The sequence below is a fragment of the Saccoglossus kowalevskii genome, chromosome 7 (genome assembly GCF_978046115.1).
Source record: "Saccoglossus kowalevskii chromosome 7, keSacKowa6.1, whole genome shotgun sequence".
NCBI lineage: Eukaryota > Metazoa > Hemichordata > Enteropneusta > Harrimaniidae > Saccoglossus > Saccoglossus kowalevskii.
This window is the reverse complement of record NC_140647.1, coordinates 31,893,513-31,914,910: the sequence shown is the minus strand read 5'-3', so window position 1 is coordinate 31,914,910 and position 21,398 is coordinate 31,893,513. Positions and strand designations below refer to the sequence as shown.

General features: G+C 32.4%; 1 protein-coding gene across 9 annotated transcripts in view; it reads left to right on the top strand.

The window, feature by feature from the left end:
• LOC100371677 (vinculin-like) overlaps positions 1 to 20,427 on the top strand; it is a 55,717-nt gene extending 35,290 nt beyond the window's left edge. For all 9 annotated transcript variants that reach the window (XM_085501459.1, XM_085501466.1, XM_085501465.1 and 6 more), the window contains 5 exons: positions 804 to 934; positions 9,119 to 9,234; positions 10,656 to 10,779; positions 17,055 to 17,145; positions 17,510 to 20,427. In XM_085501459.1, the coding sequence (XP_085357585.1) occupies positions 804 to 934; positions 9,119 to 9,234; positions 10,656 to 10,779; positions 17,055 to 17,145; positions 17,510 to 17,676 (629 nt within the window). In that variant the 3' untranslated portion in view covers positions 17,677 to 20,427. The remainder of the gene's footprint in view (positions 1 to 803; positions 935 to 9,118; positions 9,235 to 10,655; positions 10,780 to 17,054; positions 17,146 to 17,509) is intronic.
• The last annotated feature ends 971 nt before the right edge of the window (positions 20,428 to 21,398 follow it).

Here is a 21,398-nt window from a genome sequence, read left to right as displayed (position 1 = left end):
AGACTCTTGAAATAAGTTTTGTTAATTCCAAACTTTATTATTAATTGTATAAAAATGAGAATGGAATTAGTCCTGGTTCTAGGATTTGAATTCTGGTTTAGTCTGTATAAGAATTTAAAGGGAATTAAGTTATACATGTATGTAAGATTCTATTTGGTATTTTAGCAGAATTCAACTAAGGAAGTATAAACCAGTGTGTAAATCTGAATCATATTCCATGTACCTGTAGTATCATATTTGATGAACAAGTCATAAAATTTTCACATCTGAATGACCTTTTCAAGAATTGCTTTCTTGAATTAATTTTTTGTGGGTGAAATGTAGATCTGACATTGAAATGTAACAATACAGTTTATCATATAGAGATGTATACTAGTATCTGGTTGGTTATTGAGAACCAATGTTGTACATTTAATTATAACTATACTGACACTGAGAAGGTTGTAGGTTAATGAAGGCATGAATGAATGTTTTACGAAAATTTATAAAATATTTATAAAACATTCATCTTGGAAGACCCTTGTTGTTTCTCTAAAGAATATATCTATTACCCATGAGTTTTTGCGGATTTCTTTCAATCATTAGTTTGATATTCTGACATGCATTCATCAATGCATTATGATCTCTTTCAACTATCATTTAGAATTTATAAATATTTTATATAAAAAAAAACAGTTATGCCTTTATGAAATTCACTGTAATTATGTGGTACCTTACATGTATATGTTATATCAGCATATTATTAACATCGATAGGCATAGAATGTTTTTATCATGTATCTGTGTTGTGTGATTTCTATGCAGTGAGACCACCTCCAAGACCGCCGCTACCAGAGCAAGATTGCCCCCCACCAAGACCACCCCCTCCAGAAGACTCAACAGATGACGAGATGGAAGTTCATTTCCCTAAACCGCAAGCCAATCAACCAATCATGGTATGTGCTTCTCAATAACATTTCTACAATGTATACCAAGGTCAAGGGTCATTTTACAAATACTAGTTTGTTTGGTCAATGCAGATATGAAACCTCTTGATATGTCATAGGTAGTTCAGCTAATATAACTTTGAAATGGACAGCATAAATGTTTTATGAAATAAAACCATTGCATGTGTTCTTTACTGTACATACCTAACCCTGTTCCGAGTTGTGCCTTTACCCTATTCCGAGTAGTACCTTTACCTTGTACATACCTTACAATGTTTCTAGTTGTACCTTACTCTTCCCGAGTAGTGACTTTACCCAGTTCTTAGTGGATCGTACTTTTCTCTCGCTTTTGCTAACACCTTTACCCTGTTCTAAGTAGTACCTTTACCTTGTACATACCTTACAATGTTTCTAGTTGTACCTCACCCTGTTGCGAGTAGTACCTTTACCCAGTTCCTAGTAGATCGTTCTTTTCTCTCGCTTTTGGTAATACCTTTACCCTGTTCTAAGCAGTACCTTACTCTATTTCTACTGGTACATTTTACTAGTACTACTTTGTGCTATAGTGATGGTAGTTGTCTCTAATGGCTGGTTAAGTATAACATCATTTGTTACCAACCAGTATGTGTACGTCTAGTTTATTACCGATAATTGAAGTTACAGGTGCCAAGTAAGAATGAAACAAAAAGTTGCTATTCCTATATTCCCTTTAATACTTGGATCACAAACCTGTTTCATCCACAAATAAATATTGAGGTGGGGGTGAGGCTAAATTATTAAAATGAAAATTTTATTTTGTCAGTGTGTTTAATCATTATAGTTGTATTTTATTTACCGATAAAATTATAGTAGTACTAAAGCTGACGTTTTTTTTGTTTTTTTTTACAAATGGAAAAAAATGTGAAACATGAAAATGCATGGAAAAACACTCAGTCGTAACTAGTTTCATTACTTGTCAATAAAAAGAAGCATCAAAGTATATTGATATCATCTGAATGTAGTCATTTCCTGCTAGGTGATTGAATAAAAAAGATTGTTTTAGCAAAAATTCAGTGGTGTAAGTAATTAAGATTATAGCACATACATGTCTACGCCATTTTAAAGTGTGAATGAGGTAATTAAAACCGAATGAGACTGCTAGTAGTGTAAATATAATATCAATATATTTATTGACTGTGAAGGTCAAAGTAACCTTGACTTTTCTATTTAGCCCCAGCAGATTGTAATATTTAATAACAAGACTACATTTGTATTGACTACATTTATATTGATGCTGATCTCCGGTTTCATCCTTGAGAATCTCCTTGTATTTAATGCAGGCACTTTCAAGGATGCATTCATTTATTCAGAAGATGAACTCATCACTACATTGACAATCAACCTAAGGGGTATCACAGTGTTGACAGTCAACCTAAGGGGTATCACAGTGTTGACAGTCAACCTAAGGGGTATCACAGTGTTGACAGTCAATCTAAGGGGTATCACAGTGTTGACAGTCAGCCTAAGGGGTATCACAGTGTTGACAGTCAGCCTAAGGGGTATCACAGTGTTGACGTTCAAGCTAAGGGGTATCACAGTGTTGACATTCAAGCTAAGGGGTATCACAGTGTTGATAGTCAGCCTAAGAGGTATCACAGTGTTAACAGTCAGCCTAAGGGGTATCACAGTGTTGATAGTCAGCCTAAGGGGTATCACAGTGTTGACATTTAAGCTAAGGGGTACAATGTATCATAGTGTTGACATTTAAGCTAAGGGGTATCACAGTATTGACAGTCGGCCTAAGGGGTATCACAGTGTTGACAGTCAGCATAAGGGGTATCACAGTGTTGATAATCAAGCTAAGGGGTATCACGGTGTTGACAATCAAGCTAAGGGGTATCACAGTGTTGACAATCAAGCTAAGGGGTATCACAGTGTTGACAATCAAGCTAAGGGGTATCACAGTGTTGACAATCAAGCTAAGGGGTATCACAGTGTTGGCAATCAAGCTAAGGGGTATCACAGTGTTGATAATCAGCCTAAGGGGTATCACAGTGTTGACAATCAAGCTAAGGGGTATCACTGTTTGTTGGAAATGAACTTAAAGTCAGGACAATCAACCTGAGGGGGCATATTTGAGAGGGAATATTTGTCTTTATCGTTGAGATTGTTGAAACATCAAAATATTAGAAACAAACTATTCAATATCGAGTTGAACCATCATAAGATAGCGGAAACATATTGCAATTACTTGTGTCTTCCAAAAGTCAATCTAAGAGACAATATATTAGAAGTATATTTGTATGGGCTTAAGTGTATTGTATTTGCTCAATTAAAATTTGTCCATCTTCAATAAAAGTGTATATGAACCAAAAATCACATTTGCTGTGTAGAGGCATAAAAATATTACCATTCTGTAATTTACAAAAGTGCAATTATGTAATTTTAGGAATTATGAAAAGAAAATTTTGTTTTCCTGAAAAATCATAAATTTAAATTTAATGACAGGATAAAAATTGAGAGATGCTCATCCATGATTTTAACAAACAAATTGATCAGAACATACTAACCAATAAAAAGCTTGTGAAGTCTTTGTGATTTTTTTTTTGTATTTATAAAATTCTTGGGAGAATACATGCCTTTAGGCTTTTTAGAGCAACATATTTGATGTCGTCTGAGAGTCTCCCAACCTTGGGAATACATCCTGACAATCAACATTCCAATTAGTCTGCAGGCTTTGCAAGAAGATTTCTGATTATTTCCTCTCATTAAACAATTTGCAAATAAAATACTATGATGTAATGTAAGAAGAATGTAATATTAAAACCATTATAACACAATGATGAATTATGCAATTAAATTAATTAGATAATTAATCATTTAAAGTGAAGGAACTTATATTTGTATCTTGAATTCATTTGAAACCCAATCAATTTATAAAGAATTCTATGAAATATTTATTTATTTATTTTTTTTACGGCGCAGTGTTCTTATTCTTTATTACATTTGTAGGGCTGGAAATTTCAGTGAATTTTGACGAATAACTTTATAAATAAATTTAATTTCATTATTAGTATCTAATCTTATGCACTGTGTTATAAATTCCTATGTTTTTCAGTGACATAAAGCGTATTGGAATTTTACATCTTCATAGGAAATTTAATTTAATTTAGCTGTTTTCACTTTTCAACAAAATACCCTTTGTATAATAAATACATTTACAATAGTTTTTATTGTGAAGTTATTATTAAATCAATTTGTACAAAGAAACTAAAACTAATTGATTTCAGTATAGACTGTGGTTTTAGAGAAGTATTTGTGAATTAGCATCATGTGGTAACCACTAGGAATATGTCTGCTTTCTTGACTGATAGTTAGAGCTGGTTTATTCTACCAAATTGTTAGTTTCAATTATTGTTGAGTTGTTAGTTAAGTGGTCACTTTCTGCGGTCCCTATTGATGTATTGGTACATTTTCAAATGTCCTATTGTGATTAGAATGTATTTGTGTTTTTTTATTATCAATAGCATAATTTTGCCTCTCATCGTTATGAATATGTGAGCTAATAATCCCATGAATTCTTCTGTAACACTTTCATTTCGCTGCTATTATAATTTCGTTCTTCATTCAGGATATTATTTAAAACTCTAATATGAAAATCCTGCATAGTGTGAGCCCTTTCTGTCATTTATTCTGCATGAACAGGAAATTAGGTCATACCAAATAAAATTTCAGCGTATAGTGGAAACAACGACTGAACGCAGTGATACTGTTGTATGATAGGAACATTAGATGGACGTTATTTTCAATGGAGTCAAATGTATTGTGCTATAGTAGAAATACAATACATGTCCAACCTCAAGCCAATTAAATACTTCCTTACCAGCTGATGTCTTTTTAAAGTGGAATTTGTTTACATGATTTCATATTGTTGAAATATGGTTGTCATGGTTGTTACAGTCTTCAGAAAATGGAACCCTGCGGGTGTTTAATTGCTTAAAAAAAAAAAAATATTAATAAGTTAACTGGTTATGAATAGAAGAGTTTTTCTTGATTTTTTATTCTCTGTTCGGGATTCATGGGAATTCTAATGCCTCTGCTGGACAATAGAAAATAATGAAGTGATTAGAGAGTATGAAGAACTGTGCAGGGAGGAAAGAACAGAAAATAAAACGGGTGGGAGTTTGATTGTTATCTTATGAGCTGACAGAAAAGAAAATACTTGCCAAGGGAGAAAGAATGATGGGGGATATTAATCTGAAAAGGTTACAAAATAAGGAACAAATTAAAAAAAGAAACAGATAAGAAAAAAAAAAAATTCAAAATGTCAGGAAAGATAGGAAAGAGAAAGATAAGGGAGTTGTCATGGTGATGGATGTATACAAATTTAAAGTGACTGAACTTTTTTTAAAAATGATTAATGCATGGGTGGTTTTGGGTTGTTTTATTTTAACATTATTCATTCACTGACTGTACCAGTATGATGAGGATATTGTCAAGTACATCTTTTCTCGTAAGGCCCGTTTATTGGACCTTTACCTCGTGCTATATGTTTACGGATTCTAGTTAGGAAATGCGTAATTCAGTATTTTTTTTTTTTCCTTTACCAAATACTAGGGGAAACTCTCATAGGGTGAATGTTTTAGCGGCGTTTCCAATCGGTTTTATATATTTCACTATAAAGTCAAATACACTACTTCTCAGTAGAATCATGCATGGATTTGAGGGGGATTGAGTGCTATTTAAGTTTGCCCCAAGAAATGTGATTTGTATACGATACGGTATTAAATATAGCTAGTCAACATATTCTTTAATCTCTCGTAGTTGGAAGCAATTTTCATGTCAATTTCAGAGTTTGTGGGTTAAAAAAAAACCACTTGTTAAGGCATGAGGCTGTCGTCTTATGTTTTAATATAAGAATGAAAATACTCTTTCATTTAATCAACTAGTTATATTCTCCATTATAACATTTTTCATATAACTGAACTATTTGTGATATTGACGCCTCTACATATGTGTGTTTAACAGATGGTTATTGTTGAACAACATTTCAAAAGGAGGTGTTTGAAGGTCATTAATTTTTGTGTAGATGTTGGTGGGGCGTTGGAATTGTTTGTTTCGTGTTATTAAAATTTGTTTTCATTGATTGATTGTGCTAGTTATGCATAATTAACGAATTTCACTTTAAATCAAGTGTTATTCATTTGATAAAGAAGATTGCTGTTTTATTTGACACTTTGGTTACTCATCACTCATGTATTGTAACCATGGCAACAGCTTTATTAATTTGAACTTCGACAGCTGTGTATGCTTTTATGACCAAATCCAGGTACAAAACACAATATTACAATACTCTAATAGAAGCATTCAGACTCGCACACACACTCAAAATAAGCATATTTAATGACGTCCTCCTGTCATTTACAAAAGCGTATGTGCTAACAACAGAGCAAATACAGGAAATAAAAACCCATTACCATTCCTGTTTTTGTGTGATTAAAAACATAAGCTTTTTAGTAGAGTGGTGCATTTTACCCACCTGGTACTTGCATCAATAATAACAGAGATACAATGTATCATTTGATTGGCTGAAAAGCAACCACTTTCTTGCATGCAGTATATCATTAACGAATGAGCAAACCTGTTGCAAGTAGTTCTGCATGCACTTTCTTTCTTGGCGGGGCATTAAAATTGTTTGTCTCATCAGGTTTCTCGGTAAAAACGTACATGCAAATTTTATTAGAATAAACTGTGCATTATTTGCGCACATGTTTATTCATATTGAATTGGTGCAGTTGTGACACCGCTTTTTAGTAATGAGTTATTTTTGGTAGAAAAAAATCATGAATGTTGCTATGACAATGAATCAGAAACTAGCTGCAAATAAATCGCATTAAGTAACACTGAATTTAATGTTGAATGAATTTGTCTGTAAAAAACATTGTTATTTATGATATCTAGCAACATGTGATTATCGTAACTCTAATCCTATTTGTTAACACTTCTATGTTGTCTGATGGAGTTGATCGTAATACGCGGTTACGGCTCACATTAGTGTGATATTAGACTAATCTGTTATACCGTAAAAATCAAGTTTGTATCGTAAAAACCAGTATTAAATATACTATACTGCTTCTGTCAAAATTTAATAAATTTTGTCATTGAAAACTCTCACTTAATTAACTTGTAAAATATGTAATACTTGCTATTTCTATGTTCTCTGAAGTTGCTTTATGTTAACCATTAACCAGGTGCACTTTCACAATTTCTTTTCTTTTTTACTTAATCCTTGATTCCCTTGTTGTCCTGAATGAACACTGTACATGGTGCTATATCAAAATACAATAGAATAATTTTATCAAAACATAACAGCCCTCGAAATGAATGAAAAGGGTTACAATTGAGAAGAATACCCAAAATAAAAGTACATGAAATTCAGTTTAAAAAAAAAAAAATATGACAATGAAGGTACGTGTTGCTCTCTAATATGACCTGCGCAAGCGGTATTGACATATCACTACCAATAAGATATTAACAATTTTTTTTTGATTAAAAAGAATGTACCATTAATTTTTTCACCTTCGAAAACAATTTTTTTCTTTGCGATTGGTAAAAAGAAGAAAACACTGAGGAATGTTGTTCATCTTCAATGTCATTGCCATCCTAGTATTTACAAATCTTTTTCTTAATAGGTACATTGTCATGTAATATATCGTATTTGCTCTTGTATCGTATGCGTTTGTATACTGGATCATTAAAATATTACTTCGTTTGTACATACTGCTGTCATTTACGTATGTTTATACGCTACAAATAGTACAAATATGGTATGCTTACAAAAATAGTACGCAATTCATTTCCAGCAGTGTGGATGTTGTTTGTGTGTGCGTGGGATGAACATGTGTAACCCCGTGTATATTTAGGTGGTAATACAAACGTCTTATTTCATTTGTATTACGTGAATTAAAGAAAAATTAACAAATTGAAAAAAAAACTTGCTTAAATGGAAATGATAAATGAGCTAAACAATCCAAGTTCATATTTCTAATTGTGTAATTAGGATTACAATAAAATTAATCAATTTTCAAAATGCCAAATTTAGCTATTATCTCCTTTCCCCAGTATTGAAATTAATTTACCTATTAACATGTGTTTAGTTGCTAGGCAACAGTATCATTCGCAATCCCCGTGAGGTTGTATAGCAGTTTTCACTGCAGGGAATTCATTGCATTTACCCTTCTTCGGCTTTGAGTTATGTTTTACCGTGCTTTTCTGTGGTGTAGCTCATAGGTCAGAAAATTGATGTCTAATTTTGCAAACTGAATTGACATTTTTTTGTGAAATGTAATTTATAAATCATCAATAAACAAAATATAAATCATTTGTAAAATTATTTTAATTTTGCCATTACTGTATGACAATTATTATATAAACATTGCACATGTACACAATAGTGAATTGCAAGTCAGTAAGTACTATATAATTATCGTTACGACCTACTTATAATCATTGCGGTACTAAACTAAATTATGTTTATTTAATGCATTGTGTTATATTAGATGTACTTTATATTTTGTTGTTTGTGGAACTATTTCATTTCAGTGTACTTGTGTATGGGGAAGCCCAAATCAAAATTGTAGAAATTTAATCCACATGTCAGTCAAAATTAGAAATTTTAATTTAAAAAACTGTTAAAGTTTTGTTACTAGGAGTTTTTATGATTTTGTTAATTGCAAATTTGTGTCTTGCGAAAAGTAAAGCAGTATTTTGAGGGAAAAGTTGACCATGGTATTTTTTTATTAAATAGGCTGTCAATAGCTGGTCAAACAAATATTTTATTTATTTTATTTATTTATTTTATTTATTTTATTTATTTATTTATTTATTTATTTATTTATTTATTTATTTATTTATTTATTTATTTATTTATTTATTTATTTATTTATTCATTCATTCATTCATTCATTCATTCATTCATTCATTCATTCATTCATTCATTCATTCATTCATTCATTCATTCATTCATTCATTCATTCATTCATTCATTCATTCATTCATTCATTCATTCATTCATTCATTCATTCATTCATTCACCTACATACATGTACCTACTGTTTATTTTGTTATTTGTTATTAACAAATCTATCGCCTTTGCCTCCCATGAATGTTACATCAACAACCCATCTTCTTAAATTCAATTTTTTTTAATTTCAGACTGCTGCTTACTCACTCCACATGGAGGCGCAAAAATGGTCAAGTAAAGGTAACGAAATTGTCGCTGCTGCCAAGAAGATGGCTCTGTTGATGGCGCAAATGGGTAGACTTGTCAGGTGAGATGCTAAACCGTAATCAATTGACTTTATTTCACAATGGATGGTCTTAATTGCCTTTTCATGTCCTAATTAGTAGTCATTGTCTGTATCTGTGAAATTGATCCCCCTAGTTCGTGTTATTATCATGCTTTTGATCTCGACCCTGTTTCGTCTCATAATTCCTTTCAGTCGGCACTTTGCTTGAATGCCAAAGTTCAGTTGCAGACTCGGAGACTCGAATAACAAAAGAAATCTAAGCAGATTTATTTTCTCACCTCTTTAGTGATGGGTTGTATCTAAGTTTATCTTGGATAATTGCTAAAACGTGCATTCACTGTTTCCAAGTGTCAAGTGCACAGGAACCATGTCTTATAGGTCAATTTGCATTTAAATTGGTCTTGTTTTGCTTATTGTGGTAGCTGCAGTCATTGTTTGTGTTTAAGACATTGAACTTCTTTAAGCTATATTTTAAACCAGGAAGCTTTTCAGTATTTATAGTAACTTGAATCGTGCATTCCCCCAAAACAATTAGACTTGAATCAGGCATCTACCATGTAGTCCGCAAAACAAATGAAACTTGGGGGGAATGTAATGCAGTCAGGAATCTGAAAAGAGAAATGTAGCAATCAATATTTCCATTCCTCAGAGAAAATTAATTTCTTCAGTGACTATATGCCCGTATATCACAAAATGGTTTCTCATTTATTGTGTATAACATAATTATATTCTCTCGCAGATTTTGAAAACCTGTTGAACAAATTGCTTGAAAATTACAAATTCAAATTATATAGTGACATTTAAGAATCAAGTGTTCACACGTAACCTGAAACTTTTGCCATTTATTATAAAAGCTGTTTTATTGATTTTTTTTGACTGAATTCTAGTACTAGGTAGAACAAGATTAAAATACTGTGTACATTTAAAGTGAAATTGCAAAATTGTTTATTCACAGCTGCTGGGATCCATCAGTAAACAATATCCTGTTTCTACTTGAAATGTAATCAACAAATTTGTCGTTGCACGTCTTACATTATTTCTCGGATTCTCTTGACAGGTTTTGATGGAAGTTTGTTCAATTTATGGTTTTAAAATAGGTTTCCATTAGCACAATATCCTGTCATTTATTTGACCTGACATGAAATAAAAAATACCATTACTTGAAAACATGTAAAATAAGAAACAGACATAACTTGTCATCGCTATTTTACAAAACAAAATATTTATCATGATCCATAGCCAATGGTTCACAATTACCAGTAATGAAACAGTCATAGAACTACATGTTGTATAACCATTGAACCAAAATATTGGTGAGAAACATTAGTATTTGAAAAAGGGTTAGTCAAATAAGATAAAACCATTTATTTTCTCTGGTATTTAATTTCACTATTTTGATGTTTTCAGCAATGTCAACTACATTTTTCATGTTTTTACAACAGGGGTGAAGGTGGTTCAAAGAAAGAACTTATACACTGTGCCAAAGCAATTGCCAAGGCCTCTGAAGAGGTGACAAGATTGGCCAAGGAAGTGGCTAAACAGTGCACAGACAAGAGAATGAAACTGGTTAGCTTTTTTTTTTCTTTCTCCATACTGATCAAAATGGATGCTTGATGGCCATTTTGTGTTTATATGTATCTATATTATTGAACATTTTTGTTTCTGACCTTGCCTGTCGCTTTGCTTATTAGTCCCCGTTCGGACGAAGTCCGAAAACGGGGACTTATAATTCGGTCTCCGTCCGGAGTCATATCTCAGAATCCCTTGGGCCGATTCCGTTCATTCTTTGCATGTGCCTAGTACTTTATGTGGGACATATGTACATGCAGTGGTTTAGCGATTCGATTCAAAATAGCTGACTGGCAGCCATCTTGTTTTTTGAAAATGTTGTATTTCGGACATGCTTTGTCAGTTTTCATTCAAACTTGGTAAATAGATTATACATGTTAGGATACATGTCCATGATGATTTATTTCACAATTAGATCAAAGATGGCCGACTGGCAACCATCTTGTTTTTTGAAAATGTCGTATTTTGGACATGCTTTGTCAGTTTTCATTTAAATTTAGTACATAGATCATGCATGTTAGGATACATGTCCCGACCGTCCGTGAGTTCCTGAGTCTGTCCGTGTGTCCGTCCGTCCGTGCGTCAGTCTGTCCAGAGTCATATTTCAGAATCCTGTGAACTGATTCCGTTCATTCTTTGCATGTGCCTAGTACCTTATGTGGGACATATGCACATGCAGTGGTTTAGCGATTTGATTCAAAATGGCCGACTGGCAGCCATCTTGTCTTTTGAAAATGTTGTATTTTGGACATGCTTTGTCAGTTGTCATTCAAACTTGGTACATAGATTATACATGTTAGGATACATGTCCATGACGATTTATTTCGCAATTGGATCAAAGATGGTCGACTGGCAGGCATCTTGTTTTTGTTTTTTTATGCGGTATCTTGGACGTGCTCTGTCAGTTTTCATTCAAATTTGGCACATACATGTACTTTATACATGTTAGGATGCATGTCCATGACAATTTGTTTCAAAATCTGGTCAAGGGTAGCCGATTGACAGCCATCTGACTTTTTGGCCTTACAACTATATTTTCACAATTTATGTACCATTTTCATTCGTATTTGGCACACACATCATACATATCAGTGTGTTTCATAATCAGATCAAAGATGGCCAAATAACGGCTGTTTTTATTTTGGGCCATATTGTTACTACACGGAACACGTGTTTTGATGTAAATAAATCTGTTGTATACGCCACTTGGAACTCAAGTTTCAAGGACACGCTCGTGACAACCCCTCCACTTTAATATGACGAGCACAAAGAGAACTTTTAAAAATTTAACGGGGACTGTGTCATTTTCAATGACTTGTTTACTCAACAAAAGTTTTTACTCCTGATTTTTAGAGCTTAAACTGTTTCAGTTTGAAAATGAATAAAAAAAATCCTCCTGCTGTCTCCTGAAGTATTTGAAAGCTCCAAGTGGGGCTTTGTACCAGACACTTTCATATGAACTCAGTAGCTGCACTGTATCTTTATTTTACAGGGATGTTCATGTTGTGTGATTTTGGTGTCAATTTATTTCCGTAAAACTCTGAATGCTTCCGAGATGACCTGAATGCTAATTATTCATGTAATTGCATTATGGGAATGTTTACCAAGTAAATAAACAGAAGCAATCATGGAACAGGGGAGAACAATAGCGTCCTCTCTCCTTTCCTTCTGCCTTACATTGTCACTACTGATCAATTTCATCTCGCTCAACTCTTGATAGCTTTAATAGGAACCATTGTCTTTGCTCATATTCACTGAATTTATGGGAAGGGCATTATTAAATCCATTGTATATTTATGTTTAAACTGTTCTTATAAGGCGACACCTACTGACATTGAATCTCCTGACCCTTATTTTCATCATACAAATGGTTGGGATTACGTGTTACGTGACAGAGCTGTAAAACCATCTTCTTATTCCTGAACTGAATAGATTTTTGTTATCCTAATTTATCTTGGCATTTAATTTATCCTTAAAGATAACATATTTATACTTCATTGCGTAAGCATTCCCAAGATAGAGTTGACCATAATAGCACATGACAATTTACTGATGCTTGATTCAAGATTTAGATTAATACTGTACTATACTCAGTTGTGATTTCCACACACTACAAAAGTTTGTTTAGCTTGGGCTGTTCACTGAAGGTAGAGCTAATGATATGACTGATTGTACATTTGGTGTCCATCGTCCAACATTAATTTTTCATAAATAATGTTTCTTCAAGAAAACTACTCTGAGATTTCGTCTCGTATTTGATGTGTGAGTTAAGGGGACCTTGTTCTTATTTGTTCATTTTTGAGTGAGTATTTTTTTTATTTTTGGTAGAAAAAGGATGTTTTCGATTTTTTTGGGAAAACTGCAGACCCAAGTGCTTTGCTGTTTGATATATTGTGGAATACTGTATTTTAGCTGAAATTAAGTTTTGCTGAATACACTTTTTGGGTGTTTTGTATGGAATTTATTTTCACTGATTTTGGAATGTAAAATATAGGAAAAAAGGTATATTTGCTGGATTTTATTTTCACTGAATCATTCCTCCAGCGAAAATAGTGAAAATTTATTCCAAGCGAAAATAAATCATTCCACATTATGTACCATTTCATCATGGTATCGTCAATTCTCTATTTTTAGCAAATATTTGTCAATTTCGGTGAAAAAGGCTATGTTTAACTTCTTGAAAACTACCAGCCTGATTGCGGATTAATTCTACTAAATTCTGTGTTCTGTAAATCAACAGTTATGGCAGTGAATCTATCTCTAACAATAGTTTACTTGTTTCAAAATGTCTAGTGATTTATCATAAATATTTCAAACTCTAGGTCCCTTTTGTTTTTCACATTAAATGATTTTATTGGTAATGAAAGGTATGTTGCCACAAGTGACTAGTTTGATTTCTGCAGTATTGAAAACATCTCTTGTCAATCCTCTGATAAATTAAGGGCATATAATTGCGGAAACGCAATAATTACTTTGAGTTTAGTACTACTTCGGACCAAAGAAAGCTGTTGTAGGTTTCCTGTTCAGCGATTTCAAATGATACAACGTTTTTACAGCTTCATATCATTATACGAGTAGAGAATACTGCTGTGATTCTGCGTGAAGTTGGCAGGCTTCGTATTTCAATAGTTGACCTTAGTTAACAAGGACTTACTGCCTTTTTAAAAAGTGTTCAATTGAAAAGTTCAATTGTCAAATTTTTCTCTCGGTGAGACACACTTAAGACTCTTACTTCAAAGTTGTGGTTTGATGGGGGTCATTTGACATGATGTAGATCAGATGACCCAATTTGTTCATCCATGGTTACTAGGGATACTAGATGAGAGATTTGAGATATTGACAAAACTAGTGACTAGTGCACATGATAATACATTGCTGATTGTGCTTTATATACTAAAATGGCCGTCTGGACAAATTTATCAACTAATTCCTGTCATCAGCTTTTTTTTTTATTATCTTTAATAACACAATATCATCTCATCTTACCAGCTTCTTATCGCCATAGTGATTTCTTTACTTTATCGTTAACCAAGACAGTGCTTTATTTGCTCAATTAATAGCACATCTCTAATAGAAGCGCATGTAAACCTGAAAATGCATGTTGAAAATGTGTTTTATTTTGACCAAAGACACAACTTTGTCATTTCCATAAACACATGCGCTCCTAAAAAAACCCTAAATATGTTATTCTGCATCTTAGAAATAATCAGTTATCGTTAAAGTAAACACTTGTCAATGTTCACAATTAAAGTCAGCTGATTTATCTTGTACTTTTTTTCAAAAGATGAGCATGACTTATGGCCAATGTGTTATTGTCCAAAAATTACAAATTAAAAGAAATTCTGAAAAAAAAAAATGTGTAAAATGTTGCACAATTTTTTTTGGCGGGAAATTACTGGTGTTCAAGGAGTTATTCAGACCAAGATAATACAGGTAGTATGATGGAGAGTGTAGTGTAGATACTACAAAATCCTTCAAATGAATTTTCTATTCATTCGTTTGATACCATACTAGCCATTACAACGAATTAGGTAGAAAAAAATTCATTGCAAACTAAACTTTTGAACTCTTATCTGTAAAATCAATAGTGATCCCTACAACAACAAACCGCTTAATTATTCAATTAATTGATCCATCAATCTTTTATTTTCATTGATTGATTGTTTGTTAGGATATCTCTTGTGCACGACATTGCTCTTCACATAAGTGCTAGCAGTTATTATTTGTTCCTCTGAGATTGTCCACTCCTTATGAAAGTCAGCAGCGTTATTTTTAGTAATGCTCTGTTAAACTTACATAGTAACTAGCATGACGACAAAACATCCACGAAATTGGAGAAATTACTTCAACACTCACTCAACAGTTTGAACAAGTCAGCTTGTCTGCCTGGCTTGTGGCATTTATTATGTGTAGGAATCATGTGTATGGCCTGGCAATGAATTATGTTTTTTTGTACAACATCATGTATATCATATTTCAAGAAATTATTAATAACTATAAATATCAATGTCTTTGCACCTGGTAGACCTGCGGTGCAATGAGTAAATTTCCTGTTGAAACTATTGTATTGGTTTCCTGTTTGGAAAAAGCTGAGTTCAAATGATAACAATCGATACAGTTGAAATACTCAACTAAATACACAATGGGAGTTTTGGCAGTTAGTGTGTATGTGTGTCTAAAAGCTGTCAACTTTGGACATTGTTTTTAATTTATACTCACCTTCCGAGGACCTTTTTAGCTCCGCTGTCGACTTTGTCGAGCGGAGCTTATCATATGAGTGATTGTCCGTCGTCGTCTGTCGTCCGTCGTCGTCCGTGTCAATGTTTTACTTTTTCGACTTCTACTTCAAAACTACAAGCCTGAATGCTTTGATACTTGGTGTATATGTACCTTGGGTAGACCTCTCTCAGATTTGTTCATTTCATGATGATATCTTTAATTCTCTAATTTTGGTGAATATTTTTGTCATTTTTGGTAAAAAGTGATATTTTTTTCTTGTTAAAAACCACAATCATTTGTGTTGAAAAATGATATTTTTGAATTCTTGTTGAAAACAGCAAGTCCCATTGCATTGATACTATGCATATTGTTCATTTTCTAATGATATCTTCTGTTCTTTAATTGAAATGTGCATCGCTAACAGCGGAGCTATCTCAGCCGAGAGGCTGCTTGTTCATAGTTCTCGGGAAAACATAATTTATATTAATAGTTAACTTGATTATTAATACGTTTTGCGTAGCTTAGTTTGTAGGGGGAAGGTATGGTACAGTTTATATTAATATAATTGTACCATACCTTCTCCCTTTACTAAACCTAAGCTTCACAAACATTTCTATGTTCAGTCTCGGGATATTCAACTTTTATTTAATTTAACTTAATTAAAACGTTGAATTGCATTGTAATTGAGTTTAATTAAACTCCAATTAAAACGCAACCCTATAAAGGAACATGTTTTAATTAAGTTCATATCGCAATTATATTAAAAGTTAATTCAATGTGTGGCGTCACAACTACGGTAACACCTATATCCGTGTGTGTTTGTTCCATTGATATCTCATAACTAATTATCAGATTTGAAACTTAGTATATTGATGTTCTTGGATGAGAATCAGACCTGACTAGTTTTTGTACACATCCTTTCATACTCCTCCTGTGTGACACAAACATGACAAAATATTATTTGTTGAAATAAATAATGGCCTTCATAAATCAGATGTTGATCAGTTTGGTGTGTTTGCACATTTATTAAGATTATAAATTGTGTTATTGGTAAATAAATTTAGTTTATGTCATACTGGGTAATAATAATTTATTTATATTACCGTTTTCAGAATGAGGTAGTTTGTTTTGCCCTCTCCTTCTTTTCTATACGCCCCTAAACCTCCATCTGCCCCTCTATGTACCTAGCTATCCCATCTATACTCCCTGCTGCTCCTTTGGTTTGGCTCTTGCATGACATTTTTCATTGTCATGCAATGTATATTTTAATAAACAACTCTGGCAAGATAACAAAATTGGTTGACTAAATTGGATTCTTGTAAATGACCTTGGTAGTTCAACATTCGTTCATTTGCATATCAATCAACATTTCAATATTAATTTCAATAAATGAAGGCAATCGGCTTTGCAACTGTAAATTCATATTTAATTATTCTTAAACATTTTTATTAATGTCCCATCATCTGTGTGTTGTGTTGATACCTTGTTGTCATGGCAACCGATGCATCTGGGGGTGATTGTTCATATTCTTTGCTATTTTGTATCTTCATCAGAACCTTCTGCAGGTGTGCGAACGCATCCCGACTATAAGCACTCAGCTGAAGATACTCTCAACTGTCAAAGCCACCATGCTTGGCGCACAAGGTAGGTCAAAGGTCAAAGTGTGAACATTTCTCTTGTAACTTTGACAGTGATTTGTATTTTTATAGACAACTATACATTTGTAAATTCATATGGCTGGTCTCAAATGGCAGCTTTTGTATTCTTCCAATGACTTTTTTGATGTGCCCACCCGATCCCCCATCTTTATCGATGAGAGTAATCATTCAAAACTATGCATCTAAAAGGTTTGTTTAAATATGGGTAGGAGAAATCTTTTTACTATTAATTTTTGATAAAAATGTTTAATATTATTCGTCAAAGCAGCGACGATGTACACTGCTGAGTCTTCTTAGTTCTTTATAATAGATTTCATTTCTTCTCATTTTATTTCCTCTTGTCCCTGCAGGTTCGGAGGAAGATCAGGAAGCCACAGAAATGTTGGTCGGCAATGCTCAGAACCTAATGCAGTCAGTAAAAGAAACCGTTCGTGCGGCAGAAGCTGCTTCTATCAAGATTCGTACAGATTCAGGATACACATTAAATTGGATTCGAAAACGACCATGGTACCAGTAAAATCAAACATTCAATTTATTTTGTTGGTGGTTGAAATAAAAAAATGGCATGTCCATTCTGTGCCTAGATCATTATGGTAAAAAGACAATATTTTCTATGTAATATAAAAATAGTATGGAGGGGGTATTATTATGTTGAGACGGTTAGGTAAAAGCTATTTCATAATAAAGTCCTCTAAAAAGAAGGGGGGACACATACTATTTTTTTTAACCCTTTTATGGTAGGCTTTTCATTAAAATTAAAAATAGTTACTTTATAGATAAATATTATACATGCATGGATTTATAAAAAGTAGAGTGATATAGAAAAAATAAAATGATTTATTCTATAAAAATGTCAAGATCATGTGATAGAATTCATTCCTTTAAGTTCTACTTCGTGATTATAAGTGATTTCTTTTTTCATGACAAATAAATTAGGCTATATGATTAATGTGAATATAAACATCAACGATAAAGCATTTCATATATTTAAAAAAACACATTTAATCTTAAAACCGTTGTCAATGAAATTTATTGCTGATAGTCAGGTTCTAAAAATAACTATTCTTTTTCTAAAAATGCAAACGGATGGATTTTCATTAATCATAATAATTCCACAGTATTTGATAGTATCAGTAAATTCTGTAAAAACAAAATGTCTTTTGAAAATTACTGTCTTCTAAATGAGTGCATTGCATTGTGGGATATTTAGTATGATGTGTGGTGGATCATGAGAAAACATCTTCATTTGAGGGAGTGGTATTGTTATTAATTATTTGGGTTAAACTTTTGGGAATGTAATTTCCATCATTACGATGGTTTGTGAAAATTAGGTCAATATTTCACAACGATGAAAGAAAGAAATTTATGTATTGAGAAAATAAGTTACTGTAGAATACTTTATTTTCACTTGGAATTAATTTTCACTGAAGGAATGATTCAGTGAAAATAAAATCTAGTGAATATATATTTTTTTCTATATTTTACATTTACAACTTGTCAAAAATCAGTGAAAATAAATTCCATACAAAATACCGAAAAAAGTCTTTTCAGCCAAATTTGTTTCCAGCTAAAATAAAGTATTTTACATTATGTTCAACATTATGTTCAACATTAAGTTTATGTTGTGCATGTGCTCCACATACCTGTGTATGTTGTCATCTTGAATCTTTGATGTTAATGTGAAGCAAAATGTTTATTCAAAATTGGTTGTGAACCTGGAATTTTTATTTCCCAGTATCGATATTGTATTAGAAAAAAGAGATGGCTGGGAATTGGTGACTTTGGCAGAAAACCTGAATAATGTATTCTGTATTTGACAGGAACCTGAATAAATCATAAGAGATAAGCCATCACAGATTAGTGAAAAATCGGGGCATCAAAGTTATGCTTAAATTATTGAATATAAGAATATGATTTTGATGAAAATGAGGAATATTCGCGTGATTCAAAAGAAAGAGCACTGTTTTAATTATATTTTATTCTGTACCTTGTGAATAATTATTAAAGCATGACCTATTTATAGAAGCTGCCATAGTTTTGTAATGTTATGTATTTATTTAGATAACTAGTAGATATTTTACCAAATCCTTTATAAGTTTATGTATTTGTTTTTACATAGCTTGTGTATGAATATTCATATTTGTGTATGAATATTCATATTTGTGTATGAATATTCATATTTGTGTGATTATTCATGTGCAGCTATTCATGTTCTGGGAATATATTAGAATGTATACCTATTTTATGAATATTCATTAGGGTATATGAATCTTTAGTACTGTAAAATACTTTTATTTTTGCTTGGAATTTATTTTTCATTTAAGGGATGATTCAGTGAAAATAAAATCCAGAGAATATAACTTTTTTCTTGTATTTCACAATCAACTTGTCAAAAATCAGTGAAAATAAACTCCAAACAAAACTTCTAAAAAGTCTTTTTCAGCAAAGATTAATTTCAGCTGTAAAAGTATTTTACAGTTGATACATTTATCAGCAACATACTTATTATTTGTGTTTGTATTAGCTGGGATGCATTTTTTTTGCATTAGATGTCTTCATATTTATTAGCATTCATGTAGTAAGAAATCCTGCTTAGCACATGAATATTCATGATTGTTAGAAAATCTCAGCATTCATGAATATTCATGATTGTTAGAAACCCTCAGCATTCATGAATATTCATGATTGTTAGAAACCCTCAGCATTCATGAATATTCATGATTGTTATAAACCCTCAGCATTCATAAATATTCATGATTGTTAGAAACCCTCAGCATTCATGAATATTCATGATTGTTAGAAACCCTCAGTATTCATAAATATTCATGATTGTTAGAAACCCTCAGCATTCATGAATATTCATGATTGTTAGAAACCCTCAGCATTCATAAATATTCATGATTGTTAGAAACCCTCAGCATTCATAAATATTCATGATTGTTAGAAACCCTCAGCATTCATGAATATTCATGATTGTTAGAAACACTCAGCATTTATAAATATTCATGAGGGTTAGAAACCCTCAGCATTCATGAATATTCATGATTGTTAGAAACCCTCAGCATTCATGAATATTCATGATTGTTAGAAACCCTCAGTATTCATGAATATTCATGATTGTTGGAAACCCTCAGCATTTATGAATATTCATGAGGGTTAAGAAACTGATGCCTTTTACATGAAGTGATGCATTTGGGTTGTGAAGAAAACTCAAATCATGCTTATAAAACTTGTTTAAACTTATAGAAATAAAAGTGATTTTTTGGTAGATACTTGTTTGAGAGTCCATATTATTGCATGTATTCATCTATGATCTCTGGGTAGGTGTGGCATGCTATTATCTGAATTTATTGGATTTAAGCCAAGAAAAGTCCTCACCAGCTTATACCCTGGGAAGTGAAATGGAATTCAGTGTTTTCTCCCTATTTTATACCTGTTGTTCTTTGATATGTGAGTCTGTTAACTACTTTGTGTAAGAATATGAATAATTGACTTTTACGGTTGGTTAATTTTATTGCACAACATTTCAAAATTGCTGACACTCCCAAGCCAGTCAAACATGTCTGTCTTTTGAACTTGCTACCTTGAATGGAAAAGAAGGTCAATCACAATCCTATAGCGGAAAATTTAAAACAAAGGATTTCGAAAGCATCACAAATATCGTTTTTAGCTCCGCTGTCGACTTTGTCGAGCAGAGCTTATCATATGAGTGATTGTCCATTGTCGTTTAGTTCTCTAATTTTGGTGAATATTTTTGTCCTTTTTGGTAACAAGTGATATTTTCGACTTCTTATTAAAAACCGCAAGTCCAATTGCTTTGATATTACATATATAGGTACTACATGTGGACCTCTCTCAGATGTGTTCATTTCGTGATGATATCTTTAATTCTCTTATTTTAGTGAATATTTTTGTAATTTTTGAAAAAAAAAGTGATATTTTTGACTTCTTGTTAGAAACCACAAGTTTGATTGCTTTTATATTGCATATTAGATACTACATGTGGACCTCTTTCAGATTTGTTAGTTTTGTGGTGATATCTTCAATTATCTAATTTTGATAATTATTTTTGTCATTTTTGGTGAAAAGTGATATTTTTGAATTGAAAACAGCAAGTCTACAAATTGTTAGTCCCCGTTCGGACGCAGTCCGAAAACGGGGACTTATGTTTTGCCCTGTGTGCGTCCGTGCGTCTGTGCGTCCGTGCGTCCGTGATCACCTGTATCTCGAACATGCATG